Source organism: Abrus precatorius, unplaced genomic scaffold (genome assembly GCF_003935025.1).
Source record: "Abrus precatorius isolate BTA unplaced genomic scaffold, Abrus_2018 Scaffold10, whole genome shotgun sequence".
NCBI classification, from domain to species: domain Eukaryota; kingdom Viridiplantae; phylum Streptophyta; class Magnoliopsida; order Fabales; family Fabaceae; genus Abrus; species Abrus precatorius.
The window spans coordinates 7,244,179-7,259,303 of record NW_020874292.1 but is presented as its reverse complement, the minus strand read 5'-3'; the positions used below and the strand labels follow the sequence as shown (position 1 = coordinate 7,259,303).

At 34.6% G+C, this 15,125-nt stretch overlaps 3 protein-coding genes across 3 annotated transcripts; 1 reads left to right on the top strand and 2 right to left on the bottom strand.

Moving 5' to 3' along the window:
• Positions 1-1,954: 1,954 nt before the first annotated feature.
• LOC113852714 (NDR1/HIN1-like protein 26) lies at positions 1,955-3,509 on the top strand. Its single transcript, XM_027483062.1, has one exon. The coding sequence runs from the start codon at positions 2,007-2,009 to the stop codon at positions 2,637-2,639; it is 633 nt and encodes a 210-aa protein (XP_027338863.1). The 5' UTR covers positions 1,955-2,006; the 3' UTR covers positions 2,640-3,509.
• Positions 3,510-7,036: 3,527 nt separating this feature from the next.
• On the bottom strand, positions 7,037-9,026 carry LOC113847914. The gene has a single exon (XM_027477248.1). The coding sequence runs from the start codon at positions 8,875-8,877 to the stop codon at positions 7,984-7,986; it is 894 nt and encodes a 297-aa protein (XP_027333049.1). The 5' UTR covers positions 8,878-9,026; the 3' UTR covers positions 7,037-7,983.
• Positions 9,027-10,531: 1,505 nt separating this feature from the next.
• On the bottom strand, positions 10,532-13,126 carry LOC113845933 (protein TRANSPARENT TESTA GLABRA 1). Its single transcript, XM_027473663.1, has 2 exons — positions 12,034-13,126; positions 10,532-10,739 (listed from the first exon to the last, which is right to left on the bottom strand). Exon 1 carries the CDS (start codon positions 13,034-13,036, stop codon positions 12,035-12,037), a length of 1,002 nt encoding a protein of 333 aa, XP_027329464.1. The 5' UTR covers positions 13,037-13,126; the 3' UTR covers positions 10,532-10,739; position 12,034.
• Positions 13,127-15,125: the final 1,999 nt, after the last annotated feature.

Here is a 15,125-nt window from a genome sequence, read left to right as displayed (position 1 = left end):
TATATCCAAACTCCAACTAGAAGGGTCCTATGATGGCAAATGAACGAAAATTAAAGTAATAAAATGGTCCACCATCACCATGCATTGACATGTATGACGAACTTCACACGGTAATCCTTTACTTAATTAATTATTTATCTGGTTAATCAAGTGTTTAAAAAAGTATCAATACTTTAAAGACTATTCATATCAACTAAACTAGAAAACCATCTCGGGAGTGGGACCTTTTCTCAACTTAAAAAGCAAAACTTAACACATTTACGGCCAAGTTTTCTTTTATTATGAAATGAAACAACACACGCAGAAGCATAAAATCACATCCACTAGTCTCAATAATTTCTCTGAAGGATACATCTCTCACTATACGGCTAAGATATAGTTTCCAATGGGCACAAGGGAGAGGCCATTAGCACCCTATCTTCAATCATGAACGAAGACTATTTAGCATCTCTCTTCTACGGCTCTTTTAAAAGTGTTGCTTTTGCTTTTCTTTCCTAATGACCCATTATAACTTAAAAGAGTTACCCTACCCCCATATATCATATTATATAATAATATATACTATTATGGTCTACCTTGTGTGCCATGTGTCTCGCTTCTCTTATTACAGCTGTTCAATCACCAGCAATGACGTGCACTTCATGCGGCTAATTGATTTTGTCTTTACCATGCTATGTTGGCTTTTCCTTAGTCTTGTACCTAAGTATACGAATTATTACGAGTAGGTTGCGAGTTCAATTCGATTGGCACTTTATTTTTTGGCTAAAAATAATAATGCTCAAACAAAGTTGTATATGAAATAGATTTTTTTTCACTTGCAGTAAGCTTCTACGGACCCAATTGCTCCAAAAAGAACAGGTTGGATTGGGGACAGAGATTGCCACAAATTTGGTCCTTAGCATTGTATGGCAGTCCCAATCAGCTCATCATAAAGAAAAGTGTGAAAGCCACCGAAGCATTTAAAGAAAGGAAGTACTGTGGAAACAATCGTTAATATCTATTACATTACTAGGTTACATTATAGCCTTTATACAGTTCATGTGTGAACTTTATGTTGCTGTTAACCTTCGAACTACGAACATATAAACGGGGGAATTTGTTTTCACAGCAAAAAGGTTAAAGCTTGATTTGTGCCACTGAAACTTCGCTCCACAATTCCTTGTAAAAGATTTTTATTTAAAAGTATATACATATGCCTTTCAGGTGCACCTAATTACCCGTAAACCAAATTACACGTTTAAAATAGGCCTTTCTATGTGTCCCAAAGTGCATACATGTTCAAGGGACGTTTTCCTTCTCTTTTATGGGTTTTCTTGTTTGTTACATTCTTTCACTAATACACTTTCCTTAATGGAAAAATTAAACCAAAATAGGCATTAGAATATGCGTTTTTCACTTTTTTCTCGATACCTAAAAGAAGAAGAGTATACGAATTACGTACCGATAAGTATATTTGAATGCCAATATTATCCTTTTGAAAAGGTGAACAAGTGTATGATTCAGAAGCCTGAAACTTTGTAATTTTTCAGCAGAGTTTACCGCTTAATTTATCATACTAACAGGACGCGTGTGCATCTTTAGGATGCTTGGATTTTCCTGTAAGACAGGCTAAGAACACACTTTTAATAATCTTTTTAGTTACTGATTAAAATTTATTAAAAATTATAAAAGATAAAAAAATATTAAATCAGACATGAAAGAATGAGTCCCACGTAATTTTTATAATTTTTAATGAATTTAACTGAGAATTAATGAATTAGAATGTCTAGGTATATATAAAGCAATTTTCCAGAAGTTTACCACTTTAATCTCTCATAATTATATACTTAATCAATAATCACCTCAAAGGGGACCTAGTGCTACCGGTCAAAAGCATGCTACCAGGCATAATGATTATTGCTTTTTGCTCTCTTTATAAAACCACCCTACCCCTCTTCCTTAACCTTGTAAGCATCCCTCTTTTCAAGTTTCAACTCTCTCTCTCTCTCTCTCTCTCTCTTTTACAAATGTCTAAAATCGAAATAAAATCTCCGAAGGACTGTGCTAGCAAGCAAGGACTGAGAATTGAGAGGAACTACAAGAAGCTCTTCTTTGCTTTCTCAGCATTTTTCACCTCAATCCTATTACTAATACTTCTTATCTGGCTCATCCTCCACCCTGCAAAGCCTCAATTCTCCCTCAAAGAAGTTGATATCTACCAGCTGAACCTTTCAGGACCAAGCCTCAACTCCTCCATCCAACTCACTCTTCTCTCCAAAAATCCAAATCAGAAAGTTGGCATTTACTATGATGAGTTTCAAGTTTATGCAACCTACAAGGGCCAACAGATAACTGGTGATACCCCAGTTCCTCCCTTCTACCAAGGCCAAGAAGAGAGTAATCTCTTAACAGCATCTTTGGTAGGAAATGGGTTACCAGTTGCACCCTCTCTTAGTTATGAAGTGGGTCGTGATCAAACTATTGGAAGACTAGTTTTGAATCTCAAAGTTATTGGGAAGCTTCGTTGGAAGGTGGGAACTTGGGTCTCTGGACGTTACAGGTTCAATGTTAATTGTTTTACTATCATGGCCTTTGGACCCTCTATGCCTGCAGGTCCTCTTACTTCAAACCAAGGGGCTCAGTGTTCTACCACAATTTAAACTTATCATACTGTTGCTAACTTAAATATATGATCTACTATTCATATATCATAGCGAGTTCTTCCAGTTTTCTTGTTTGCACATTTTGATTGGCTTTGTACTAAAACGTATTTTGAAGCCACTGTGTCATTTGTAAATCAAATATATGAATGACAGGACAAAAGTTACAATTTGTGAGTGATCATGAAAAGAGGATGCATGTTCGATGGTTAATCTTATCTCTTTGCTTTTGGATTCATTTATCTTTCTCTTTCTTTCTTCTCCCACTATTTATCTAAATTTGTCTTGCGTTGCACGTGATGGTAGAGGTTATGGTAAACGGGGTAAAATGAAAAGAAGCTGAGTGTTGGATTTCGTGGTATATCTCTAGTAGCTTTTGGGAGTGGATGCATGAGTAGATATTGGGTCACCTTTGTTTCTTTGGTTGGTTTTTGGGATACGATGAAAAATGTTTTGATTGAAGATTATGTAGACGAGATTCGAAGAAGAGAGAGAGAATGAAGAAAAAAAGGGGGAAATTGGTAGCTTTCTTTGGAGAATCTGCAGATTTTACATGTCAATTCCTTGCCTTTAACTTAAAGGCTTTAAGAATCATATATGGTATACTTTAATCAAACTTTTGGTAACCGTGAATCAGCTTATATATTTATTGTCTTTTTTTAGCAATACCCAAGAAATGATATTGGCCATGCATGTCTCAAACGAATATACCAGGACATGCTAACTGTGGGATCTAGGAAGTTGATAGTTAGAACACTTTCTTCATTGATTTTCCGCATTCTGTCTACAGCAACCCAGAATATTGATTACCAGGAGCTACTTATGCTTATGCCAGCATTTTCAGAATTCATATTTTCTAAAGTATGTTAAGAACTTGTACTCGACCCTCTCAAATTTATCCCATTAATTCAAAAGTTTTGGGTGGTGGTTGTATACTTGTAATATGTATTGTTATTGAAAGCTAATGACTTACCGCCCAACATATGCTTGAAGTGTAAACCTACAAAAGTTAAAGCAGCTAATTTGGTAAATAGTTTAAGGTCAGATATCGTCTCTCTTATCATATCACTCTTTCTAATATAATTTTGTAGTGGCACAAAAATTGAAAAGTCAGGTAACTTTTTCAGGATAAAAAAAGCCAAGAATCTCTCTACCTACCGTCCCTACAATTGCAACTGATATTAACATGAAAGTGGCAGGGTAAAGAAAGAAACTTGACAATAGCAAGCAATTCAGCCCACCATTCAATTGTTTTAATAGACTTGTGTGTGTGTATATATAAAGCAAGCTAAAACTTTCCAATTTCAAAAGGTCCAATCAGGGGGTGATACAAATACAAATATGCCAGGCTTCAAAAAGAGGAAGCCCTCTTCCACATTGAATAGAAACAAACATTTTGACAAATACTTATCCTGCTTCGGATCTTTGATAAACGAAGTCAGCCAACATTGAAACCTACCTCAACAGAAATTCTTTATAAAAAGTAACCTTTAAGTCGTCTACCTTGAGAAATTATTCATTATAAAGTCTCCAAGGAACAATATTTAAACCATGAATGTGACATTTTTAGTGCATCATTATTTTTACATCACTTCTTATTTATAGGCCAACATGTACAGAAAATAAGTTACAATTATGCAAAATTTGCGATGGAAAATGAAAGTAATGCGCAACAAATGTCAAACGTTGCAATACACTGTTCTATAAAGCAAATAAGATATAGTCCATGAGTCTTGTTTGCGATATAATGTGTGGACAATCAATGGTTTAAATTCATATATATAAGCATTAAATGGAGATTATTATGAAAGAATGTAACTTAGGTATAAATGGCAAGTATAAATAAGACCAGCTTCTGGTGGAGGATACCTATAGTGCAAAAAATTTATAAATGAGACTTAAAGTTCTATAAAACTTGACCCAATAATTGCTTGTTGATTTTTTGGTTAAGGACAACTGGACAAGCAATTTCGAAGTGCTGCTGGGTTAGTTTGATCCTTCACGTTTGAAAATTTGATGTGCAATGTCTTTTTATGTACATGAAAGTCGCTTCCAAATGTTAGGCAATGCATTGGTTATCGATGAACCCCGAAAATTCAACTCCTTTTTGCTTGAATACCGTTTAACTTTTAGAAGGTATGAAACACATTTGTCAAAAAGATGAGCATATTATTATTACATACACAGCTTGCTTCTACCGTCTTCCACTCCAAACCCCTACTACTCATCCATTATTAATATAACGCAAACGAGAAGGGTACGTACCCACCAATCAGAACTTCGGAAATAGACTTAGTGATTAAGCATAGGGCAACTCTTTCGGACATTGGACTGTGAAGATGCAGGAGTTTTAATAATTATACTTGCAACATTTATTTATAAGCATCGGTAAAATTGAAGGAAATAATAGAATATTCTGATGAATCAGAGTTAAATTGTCATAAATGGTGAGAAAGTTAAATGGAGTTATATACTAATCAATTTTCAACATTGAGATGTAGTTCAAGTAAGATTAGTGTTTCGTAATGATTTTAGCTAATTAAAAATTTATTTTATCAACTTTAAAGTTTATTTAATATATTTTTTTTATTTTACAAAGTAGTTGAAATAGGTATTTATTAATATTTTTTTCTCTCTTTTATTTTAATATTTTTTATTTTTAACTGCTAACCAAAATACCTTTCTCGTTTTTATCTTTAATAGCCCTTTGTAATTTCTCTTTTTAGTCGTTCAAATTTAGAAACTTAATATCTCTTTCTATATTAAGTTCAATGCTCAAAGAATCGTCACTTGCACAAAAAATTTAAAATAATAATAAAAATAATTATTTTTCCATAAATATTTTCATTTAACAAAATCATCAAATATCATGTCTTTGTAAAATAAATTTGTTAAAATACAATTTAAATTTATTTATATTTTCTCATTTCATTTTATTAATATATTTATAAATATAAATAAAACTAAAAATCTACTATCCTAGTTTTTTTGGATGATGAAAATTTTTTTAAATGAAAATATATATTTTATAATTATTTTAAAATATATAATTACCAAATTTAAAGTTTTAGTTCAATAATTAATTATACCCTGATCTGTCATTTAATATTTATTAGCTAGTTCAACCATTAAGATTACTTTCAATTCAATCAACTAGTTTATCAGCTTTCAACTTCTAGCTAATTTTTCAGGTTCAGCTAACTTTTTAATTTTCAAGTAACTTATATACTAATTTTACCTAATACACTTTGAATAATTTCAGAAATTATATTAACGTGGGTTTTATTGAATTGAACCTTTAGTATTCAAGTTCTTATATATCATTCAGTAGTTGGTGGATAAATTTTTTATCGCTATATTTTTATGAATAAGATCCCAACTTAAGTTATACAATAAGCAACTCGAGTTATACTTGACTTCTCACCTGAGTTTGTGAAATTAGACTCTAAAAATGGCGTGTTTATTCAATTGGTAGGGAAAAAAGAGCTATTGAAAAAGCCTAAGGTAGTGAAGACGGAGAATCCGATTGATTTGGACCGTGGTTGAGTTATATAAGGTGCTTCATCACTGTAAAGCCATCATCTCTGCTAAGCCTTTATTCATTTTACGAAGCTATGCAACCAAAAACTTGAATCTCTTTGAGCTGTTAATATCATTTTGTGTGACTATTCAAATTGGGTTATTGATGAAATGATATTTATTGTTAAATCTAAAGGGTACTTGTTAAAATAGGTAAGGTATTTATCCATTAAATGAGCCAGAGGTCAGTTGAGTAATTATTTACAAAAAAAATTAAGTATATGTACGGTGTGCTATATTATCCACCTTTACCCCTAGCTACATAATATATCTATTATATTTTATAACTAGACTTTAAAATATTTTTAAATTTGTTAATTAAATTAAATTTAGAGTTTTTCCTTTTAATTTACATGTTTTACATTTGATTAATGCCCTTGTATTGGTTTTCATCATTAATAGTAGTATTATAATAGCATTCATGCTTTATTAAATTATTGCAAAAACTCATAATGGAGACCATAATCAAGTTAATTAAAATGCAGCTGATGAGTTTAGATGCTAGGTACCTAACAAGTAAGAAGATACAAGTATTATATTATAATTATTACCCCAGCGTGCATAAGTCTAGATACAAGTATTTTTTTGAAAAATGTGTATGAAATCGGATCTAGTTACCTTACTTAAACCCAATCTATTGTCATCCACCGGAATGTATAGCAACCCCAACCCAATTTCTACAGCAAATAGAATGAAAAACCTTCTCCACCTTGTCACGCCTAAACTGTGCTCCACCTTGTCCATGAATTTGTCTTCCACAAGCCCAAAGCATCACGAAGAACCCACATAATGTGTGGAAAAGACAATCAATGGTTTAAATTCATATATAATAAGACAAGAAAAAAACCATATATGTAAGGATTAGAGAATGCCCCTCATAATTCCTCTAACTGCAATTGCTTGGTGGAACAGTGACTATGGAATGCACCTCTTGTTTTCAGCTTTTATTTAAAAATTTCAACTTGATTAACCACCTTTTTCACTGTCCAACTGAATTTGAAAGAAAAGAAAAATATTTATAAAATAGTCTCTACACCATGTAAGATTTGTACTGAAGCTGTCTTCCAATTTTCTTCCTAATCCCCTACTTTTAATCAAGATTTCACCAAATAATGAAGCACAAGGAATAAAACGCATTGAGTCCTCATGAAGATAGAACCATCACCGATACCAACACGGCCTCAAAGCATCAGTAGGTAGTAGCAGGCTAACAGCATCTGATTCAGGCCATTTTTTTATCTGGCAGAGGTTATCAGACAATCACCGGTATTTTTAAATACTTCTTAACAGATTGCATAATTGCCATTCAAGAAAGAAGGTCCAATTCAGCACTTCGTTTCATGACACACCCATACCACCAAATCAAATTTTGCCAATACATATTTGGGGATCCTTAAATTGGAATGGGAAGCTATCCCCTATCCCACTATCCAACCATTCACCATATGGTCACAACTCACAAGCATAACCCACAATGTAAACAAGTGAGGTAAAAGAATGCAACATAATTACAGATAAAAATAAAACAACAAATTCTATACCCGGGATTTATTGACATCAACAAGTAGCAGCTCCACTCTCTATCTGTAAACCCCAAACAATGCAAAATAATAACTTTCCCACACTCACCTTGTTATCCCAAAACCTCAATAATATTTTACAAGTGCAAAAACCGTTGGTATCAATATTCCTATATGCATAAAAACTTCCAAAAAAAATGTCAGCTTAAACTCAAAATATATATATAAAAAGCTCCAGCTCCATATCAAGTTTCCATGGAATCAGCACTAACCCATGTCCAATAATGCTTCTTAACAGAGACAGCCCTGTCTGCAACTTTCTTCTCATCAAAATCCCCATACTCATCCATCTCATAGGTGCAAAAATCACCCTCTGGCAAACCCTCCACCGTGGCATTCAACGTGTGCAAAACGTAGCAACCGGGTAAACCCGGATAAGAACCCGAATCACGCTCCTCCACTCTCATCTGATACGAATTGGGATCAATGGTCACAATGTCACGCAAATCAAAACCCGTTTCATCCCCAATAACAGACCCAAGCTCTTCCCTGATGGCCCTAACAGCAGCAGATTCAGGAACCTCGTTCGGCTTCATCTTCTCCGATAAGGGTCTTCCCCGCTGTCTCACGTTACCGTCAGACAACTCCTGGTGCGACTCCACTAAGAATTTACCGTCCTTTCCGGTTATCCGAACCGAAAGAACCTGAACAGTTCGAACCGGAGGGGTTGAATCGGCGAGGGAGGTTTCACCTTCTGAGAGCTCGAGCCAGAGATTGTGCACGTTCTTGGTGCCTGGCTTGACCCCCCATGAAGCGAAGGAGTCAGAGGGTAAACGAGGTTTGAGCCAATCGGAGAGAGATTGTGGGGAAGCGAAGTTATGGCGGCGAGGAGGCAGAAGATTAAGGTTAAGCTTGTTAGGGTTCGATGATATCGATGTTGTTGGGGTTGCGGTGTGGGACATAGCGGGGATTTTGAGGAAACGCCGAGGGTTAAGAGGGAAAGAGAGGAAGGGACAGTTGGTGGAAGCGATGTGGGACTTAGAGGATGTGAAGAGGAAGCATACGGAGAGGGCTGTGAGGAGGAGATCCGGCAAGGAGGGGAGATTGGTCAGCGGTTGTGGCGGCGGCGGTGGGGACATTTCAGCCGTGGCGGTGATTTTCGGGGTGGGTGTTGTGGTTTTGGTGATGCGGCGGAAGTGGGGGGCGTGTGGTGTTGGGGAGGTCCATGGTTGGAAGAAAGGGACGGGTTTTTGTGGAAAACGAATTAGAGGTGTGGTTTTGTAAATTGTATTTTGATATGATAATTCTTTGGTTGTTCTTTATATTCTCCTTTTCTTTTTGTTTTTACTTGTTCTGTTTTGTGGGTCTTCTCTTTCTTTGTTACGTGGCCTCCCTCTGCTTCATTCACTGTGCTGCGCCTCTGTGGTTCTCAATTCTCATTCTGGTCCCACCCTTTTGCTCTACTTGGACTGCAGCCCTAAGTAGTGCCATGCATATTCACAGGCCCAATAGTATATGGGTCCTGTCAATAGGGTTCATACTTCCTCACTGATCTTCTACTAAAATTGGCAAATTTTTAATAATATAAGTGGTGAGCTTTACTCTATTTATCATCAAGTATTTTATTAGTTACTAATCATTTGCAATAAAATTTTTAACGTTTATTATGAAATTAATGATTTAGCACTTTGTATATCATATACTACTAAATGAAGTCGCCATGAAATTAGTTTTGAAAAATTGGTACAAGGGATATCAAAGAACATTATATGTTTATCCACATGAAGTGTGCTGTGATTCTTTTCGATCTAATCACACTATCACGGAAACCTTTGCTATTTTAATTCTAATTAATAACTTAAAACGTTTACGTGCTGTCCCCTCCATGCTTCGATCCTGATCCAGTGATTCACATCATTAACATTTGAAAACGAAGAGTTTCTTAATACGTGGCTAATTCTTCTCTGGTCAGAATAAATATAGTATCAAACATCGACTTGGAATCCCCATGAAAGTTAAACTGATTAGCATGTTTTTTTATGTCTTGAAGAGCGTCCTTGAGAGAAGGTAAATTTCTTTTGGACAAAACTCCATTCTTGTGCCTTGAGAATCCCATAAATACCGTTCAGATGCGTACATAAACAAGCTCTTTAGTAAAGTCAGATTTCTAAATTATAAACTCGTCAAATTAAGTTTGGAGAAATACATTTCAGCAGTAAGATTCATGCAACGTTGTTTAATATTCTTTTAATTTAGAAAAATGCTAACATAAATTTTTGGAGTTGATATAACAAATAGAATTCTTTTTTTAACAAATTTTATTTTTTAAAATTTAAAATTAATAATAAGAGATGATGTTAATAAAATCATTAAATCTGTGGTGATGAGTACAGCTTCTATATCATAATTTAATAAAATCATTTAATTTATCTTTAGAAATGATAAAGTCCTTTGATCAATCCTTTATTTGCCGTAAAAAATATTAAAGCTACGCATAAGCTGTTATGATTCACACAGTTACACAACTAACGTTATAATTTACTTTTATCTTATAGATCACAAGTAGACAAGAAAAAGCCGCCACAAAGGGACAAAGCAAGGGATAAAAGAAACTTATAGCAAAGCAAATCTCTTTTTTTTTAAAAAAAAAAAACAAAGGAAGTCTCTTTGATATAAAACAAGTAAAAAAATTGGCAAGTCATAAGCCACTAATAATCCTGCAAGTAAGAGACACGTGGGTTAATAGATGATTCTTCAAAAAAATGTGTTTAACTCCCTTGTACTTTGCCTTAATTTAATATAGTCCCAACTCCAAGAAACTGGATATTCAACATGAAAATGGTGGAGGCAATAAAAGTTACTTTGCCCTACACCAGAATCTCAGCAGCACCAATTAAATATTCCAGAATTACCTAGCAGAAACATTATTTATCATTGACATGGAGGAAATAGAAATCAGTAACAATTCTTTAAATACGCAAACATCCTTCAGGATGGATTTCTGTAAAGGAAACATTATTCTTTAGTCACACAAGGGAAATATCAGCAGAAAAGGAATGACTAAGCTCTCATGTAAGTAGGGTGTACAAAAATATGTTTATAAGTTTGCTTCTAAGTAAAATGATAAATGCATTACGTGAGCCAACTTATAACCACACATCCAATCCTAAAATTGATCGCAGAAAACTTCAACTTGATTGAAGTCATGAGGTTCACTATCTTGTTACTTATGAGTAGCAGAGACATCAGCCAAAAACAGTCACGAAGTGTAGTTGAAAATTACATTCATCAATGGGACTTTTGATCCGCGTATTGTTACTTCAAAATGCCATAAGTATATTCATCATACACAATAGTCAGCATTTTCAAGCATATTGGGAAAAGAAATATGATGTTTAAATGCACCAAGAATTATGTTTAGCCTTCATGATGGGAAGTTATGTGACTGCTCATGTAAACCACATGATCCGCAGATACGATTAAAAAAATTAAAATCTTGAAGACCAGGACAATTGCCTTAAAGGCTACCAAAATCATTAAAAGCTGAAGGCAAAGGGAAAGGAAGAAGGAAGAGGAGCACACATTTGGTGGGAAGCCGGTTAAAAAACAGAATTGCTATATGTGATAACAAAGTGATGTCCAAAGAAGAAACAATTCAGGAATTTATCATTAAAATTGATCCATCCAAACAGAAACCTGAATTAAATCTTTTGAAAATTTAATAACAAGACTACCTAACATTTTCTTTTTCACTTGAAATGCAGAGACAGCGAGCTGAAAAGATATACCAAATGAACATCAACAAGTGCCCTACTCTTAACGAGACAACAAGTCATTGGGAAGAGATACAAAGTTAACATGCAATTGTCAAAGGTGATCTTCACCTTCAATTAAGCAAGTTCAAATACTGACAAGTTTGTGCTGGTCTAGGAATGTTACAAAGGCATTAGCAAAATAATGATAGGCATATGGTCATAATGACAAACCGATGCATACTACTAACAGGATCAAGGCGTTGCATAACACAATAAAATGGGAACAGACAGTGAACATTTTACTCTATCATCTGGAGGAGTAAAAATTACAAGACTAAATTGGTCAATTCAATTCCATCTTCAACAGCAAATGCAACATCAATTCCCCTACAAGCAAAACGCGAAGACAAACTAGTGTGTTCTATAACCACAACATTACAGTACAGTACTAACTGATTCCCATACAGAAGCTAAAAAAAAATCTAAGAACTGAAATTGAAGATGAGGAAAAGAAGGCTTAGAATGGTATCAATAGCAGACCTCAAACTTTCAAAAGCTGCATCTTGTTAGCAAAAGCAATGGCCATCCAATCAGGCTGAGCCGAAGACCACTGCAACTGGTTAATTTCAGAGGCAGCAGAATACATGCAAATGGGATCAATGCCATTAGGACCAGCCATAGTAGGCAACTCCCAAATAAGAGCATGTGTATCATCCCCAGCAGAAGAAATATGCCTAGAACTATGAGGAGCCCAAGCAATAGCATTAACGCCCCCACGATGCCTCTCTAACTCAGCCACAGGTGTAGTGGGCGATCTAATATCCAAAATCACAACTTTATTACTATCCATCAAAATAGTAGCCATGTACCTCAAGTCCTGTTTGTTCCAAGCCAAACGAAGCAAAGGGGTATCAGGGTGAGGGCTCTCGTAGATAATGGTGGAGTGTTCCTTGTCTCTCAAATCGAAGATCCTAACAGACCCATCAGCGGAAACAGAGGCAAAAACTCTGGCTTGGCCCCACGCGATGTCGTACACCTCTTTGTCGTGGGCGATGAGTTGGGTCTCGACGACAGCGCGTTCAATGTCCCAGACAGTGCAAGTGGTGTCGATGCTGGAGGTGGCGATGCGGTTGGGGTCGACGTCGTTCCAGTCGAAGGAGGTGAGAGGGGCGCAGAACTCGCTGGTTTTGCTGTTGTTGAAGAGGGAGAGGGCATCGACGGAGGATTCGCGGACTTCCCAGAGGCGGAGGTAGTCACCGGAGGTGGCGAGGAGGTGGTTGGAGGAGGGTGGGGAAGGAGAAGGGTGGAACATGAGTTTGGTGGGAGGGTAAGGGTGGTCGAAGGAGAGAGAAGGGTGAGGGTTGAGGGAGAGGGTGTCGGGGTTGAAGGAGAGGATGTGGACGCGGTTTGTGTATTCTTCAATGAAGCTTCCGAGGGCGAGGCGTTGAGGGTGCGATTGTGATTGTGAGAACGCTATTGCGTATATTGGATATGGGGATTCGTAGGTCACCGAGTTTTGGGATTCTTGGGTCGAATTCTCCATTTTGTTGAAACGATGGTGGTTGTGTGTTTATGGCTATGGTGTTAAGTGGAACTCTGTGGAAGATGAAACTGAAAAGTTAGGTGGTAGAGAAAAGGGTGGAATGGAAGGGGTTCAGTGGAGACGGAGTAATCATCCGTTGACGATCCATTTTTTAAGTGTCAAATAAATATATAAATAGAATACATATATATATTTATAAATTTGTCAATCTGTGTTCAATTAATAAATAGTATTTCTTTTAAATATGAATATTAAAAATTATATGAGTAAATACTTTTTGTGTTTTTAAATTAAAAACTAGTTTTTTTTTAATGAATATTAATTATATTTTTATTTAAAAAAAGTGTAAAATACAAGTCCTCTAAGAGAAAAGTATAGGCATAATGGCTTGAAAAATTTCATACCCACGCGAGGGGGTTAGCTTTGGGCGTGTTGGGGTAATGGCACGCCACAATTGACGAGACCGATAAAAAGAACATCCTAAACCTGCCCACCAGTTAAGAAAATCAACACTTCAATGTTTTTAATTTTCATAAATATAATTAAATTAATTTTTTTAATTATTTTGTTAGTTTTAATTTTTATAAATTATTATTTTAATAAATAGGATTAAACAAACTCAAATAATTACACTGCTCTTCTAAAATTTTGTTTGATAATTCAAAAAAAAAGAAACAAAAAGAATTTGAAGAAAAAAGAAAACAGAGAAGTAAAAAGGTTAGACTTCTCTTTATTTAGATGTTTAATACTAAAAGATAAAAAAAATTAATAAGTTTAATTATATAAATGATATTATTATATTTTATATTTTTTATTTATATTTTTTTATTTTTATAAAAAATAAAAAAAATATTCTCTAAAAATTAATAATTTTAAAATTAATATTTTTATTTTTTATAAATTTTTAAAAAATCATCATTTGAAAAACTAACATTTAAAAGAAAAAGTTAAAATCCTAATCATGAAAGAATAGGAGAAAAACTCAAAAATTTTCAAAGATTTTGGAAGGTTTAGAAAAATATTTAAACTCTTTCACTCCTAATTAAGCAACTCTCAAACAAGGATTAATCTATTTTAACTCCTCTTCCCTCTTAAACACAACTTCCAAATATAATCTAAGGAGCTAACAGCTCAAAGTATCTAATTTTAAAAAAGAATACCATAATCAAGTTAATTGTATCAAAATGAAAATAGTGCAAACAATCCTTTAAATCAAATTTGGCTAGCCTATCAGAATTTTCGTTAGCCTTCCTAAAGGAGTGACTAAACTTAATAAATTTTATATTTTTTAGTAAGGATCTAACATTATTTATCAATGAGAAAAGAGGATGATTACAATTTTGAACATCCTAAATCAAAGAGATTGCTTTTTTGGAATTACTTTCTACCCAAATAGCTCAATGTCTTTCAACAACACAAGTTTGATCCCCTAGAAAATGATCCAAATCTTAGCAACTAAAAGGGAACATAGCTCCAAGCTACTCTAAGAACCAGCAACAAAATTATCTTTAGCATCTCCAATCAAGCCTTCATATCAAGCAGCTAGACTAGAATTAGAAGCAGAGTCATCCACGTTCAATTTAAACTAAGTTACAACGGAGGGTACCATCTCATTTTACTATGGTTGCTTATGAAAATAGAACTAGATTTAGAGATATTCCTATAGCAAGAAAGAAGATACTCAAAATCACACATAATCTTGTTGATTAAAACATCAGGCATGACAGCTGAGTTTTAAAAAATTTCATAATTTCTATTTTTCCATAAATGCCATATGATAACCCCAAACAACAAATTCGAGCAAGAAAAATCATTAAGATCAGTTTTAGACAAATTATAAGTCATCTGATCAGAGAGATCTACACTAAAAAAAACAGGCCCAATTATTGGGTCTAATAAGTTGTTTCCAAACTTACTTAGTATGTCAACAATCTCTGAAGACATGGACACAGATTTAGGAGCATTACTACATCTAAAATAGATAGACGAATTGGCCATGCCCCTCTTACAACGCTCGTAATTAGTAAGTAACCTACCATGCGTTGTCTACCAAGGAAATAAGGCTACTTTAGGAGTGCCTTCCCATTTT

Coding starts and splice junctions, on each gene's coding strand:
- LOC113852714 (XM_027483062.1), top strand. CDS start 2,007: ATGTCTAAAATCGAAATAAAATCTCCGAAGGACTGTGCTAGCAAGCAA.
- LOC113847914 (XM_027477248.1), bottom strand. CDS start 8,877: ATGTCCCCACCGCCGCCGCCACAACCGCTGACCAATCTCCCCTCCTTG.
- LOC113845933 (XM_027473663.1), bottom strand. CDS start 13,036: ATGGAGAATTCGACCCAAGAATCCCAAAACTCGGTGACCTACGAATCC.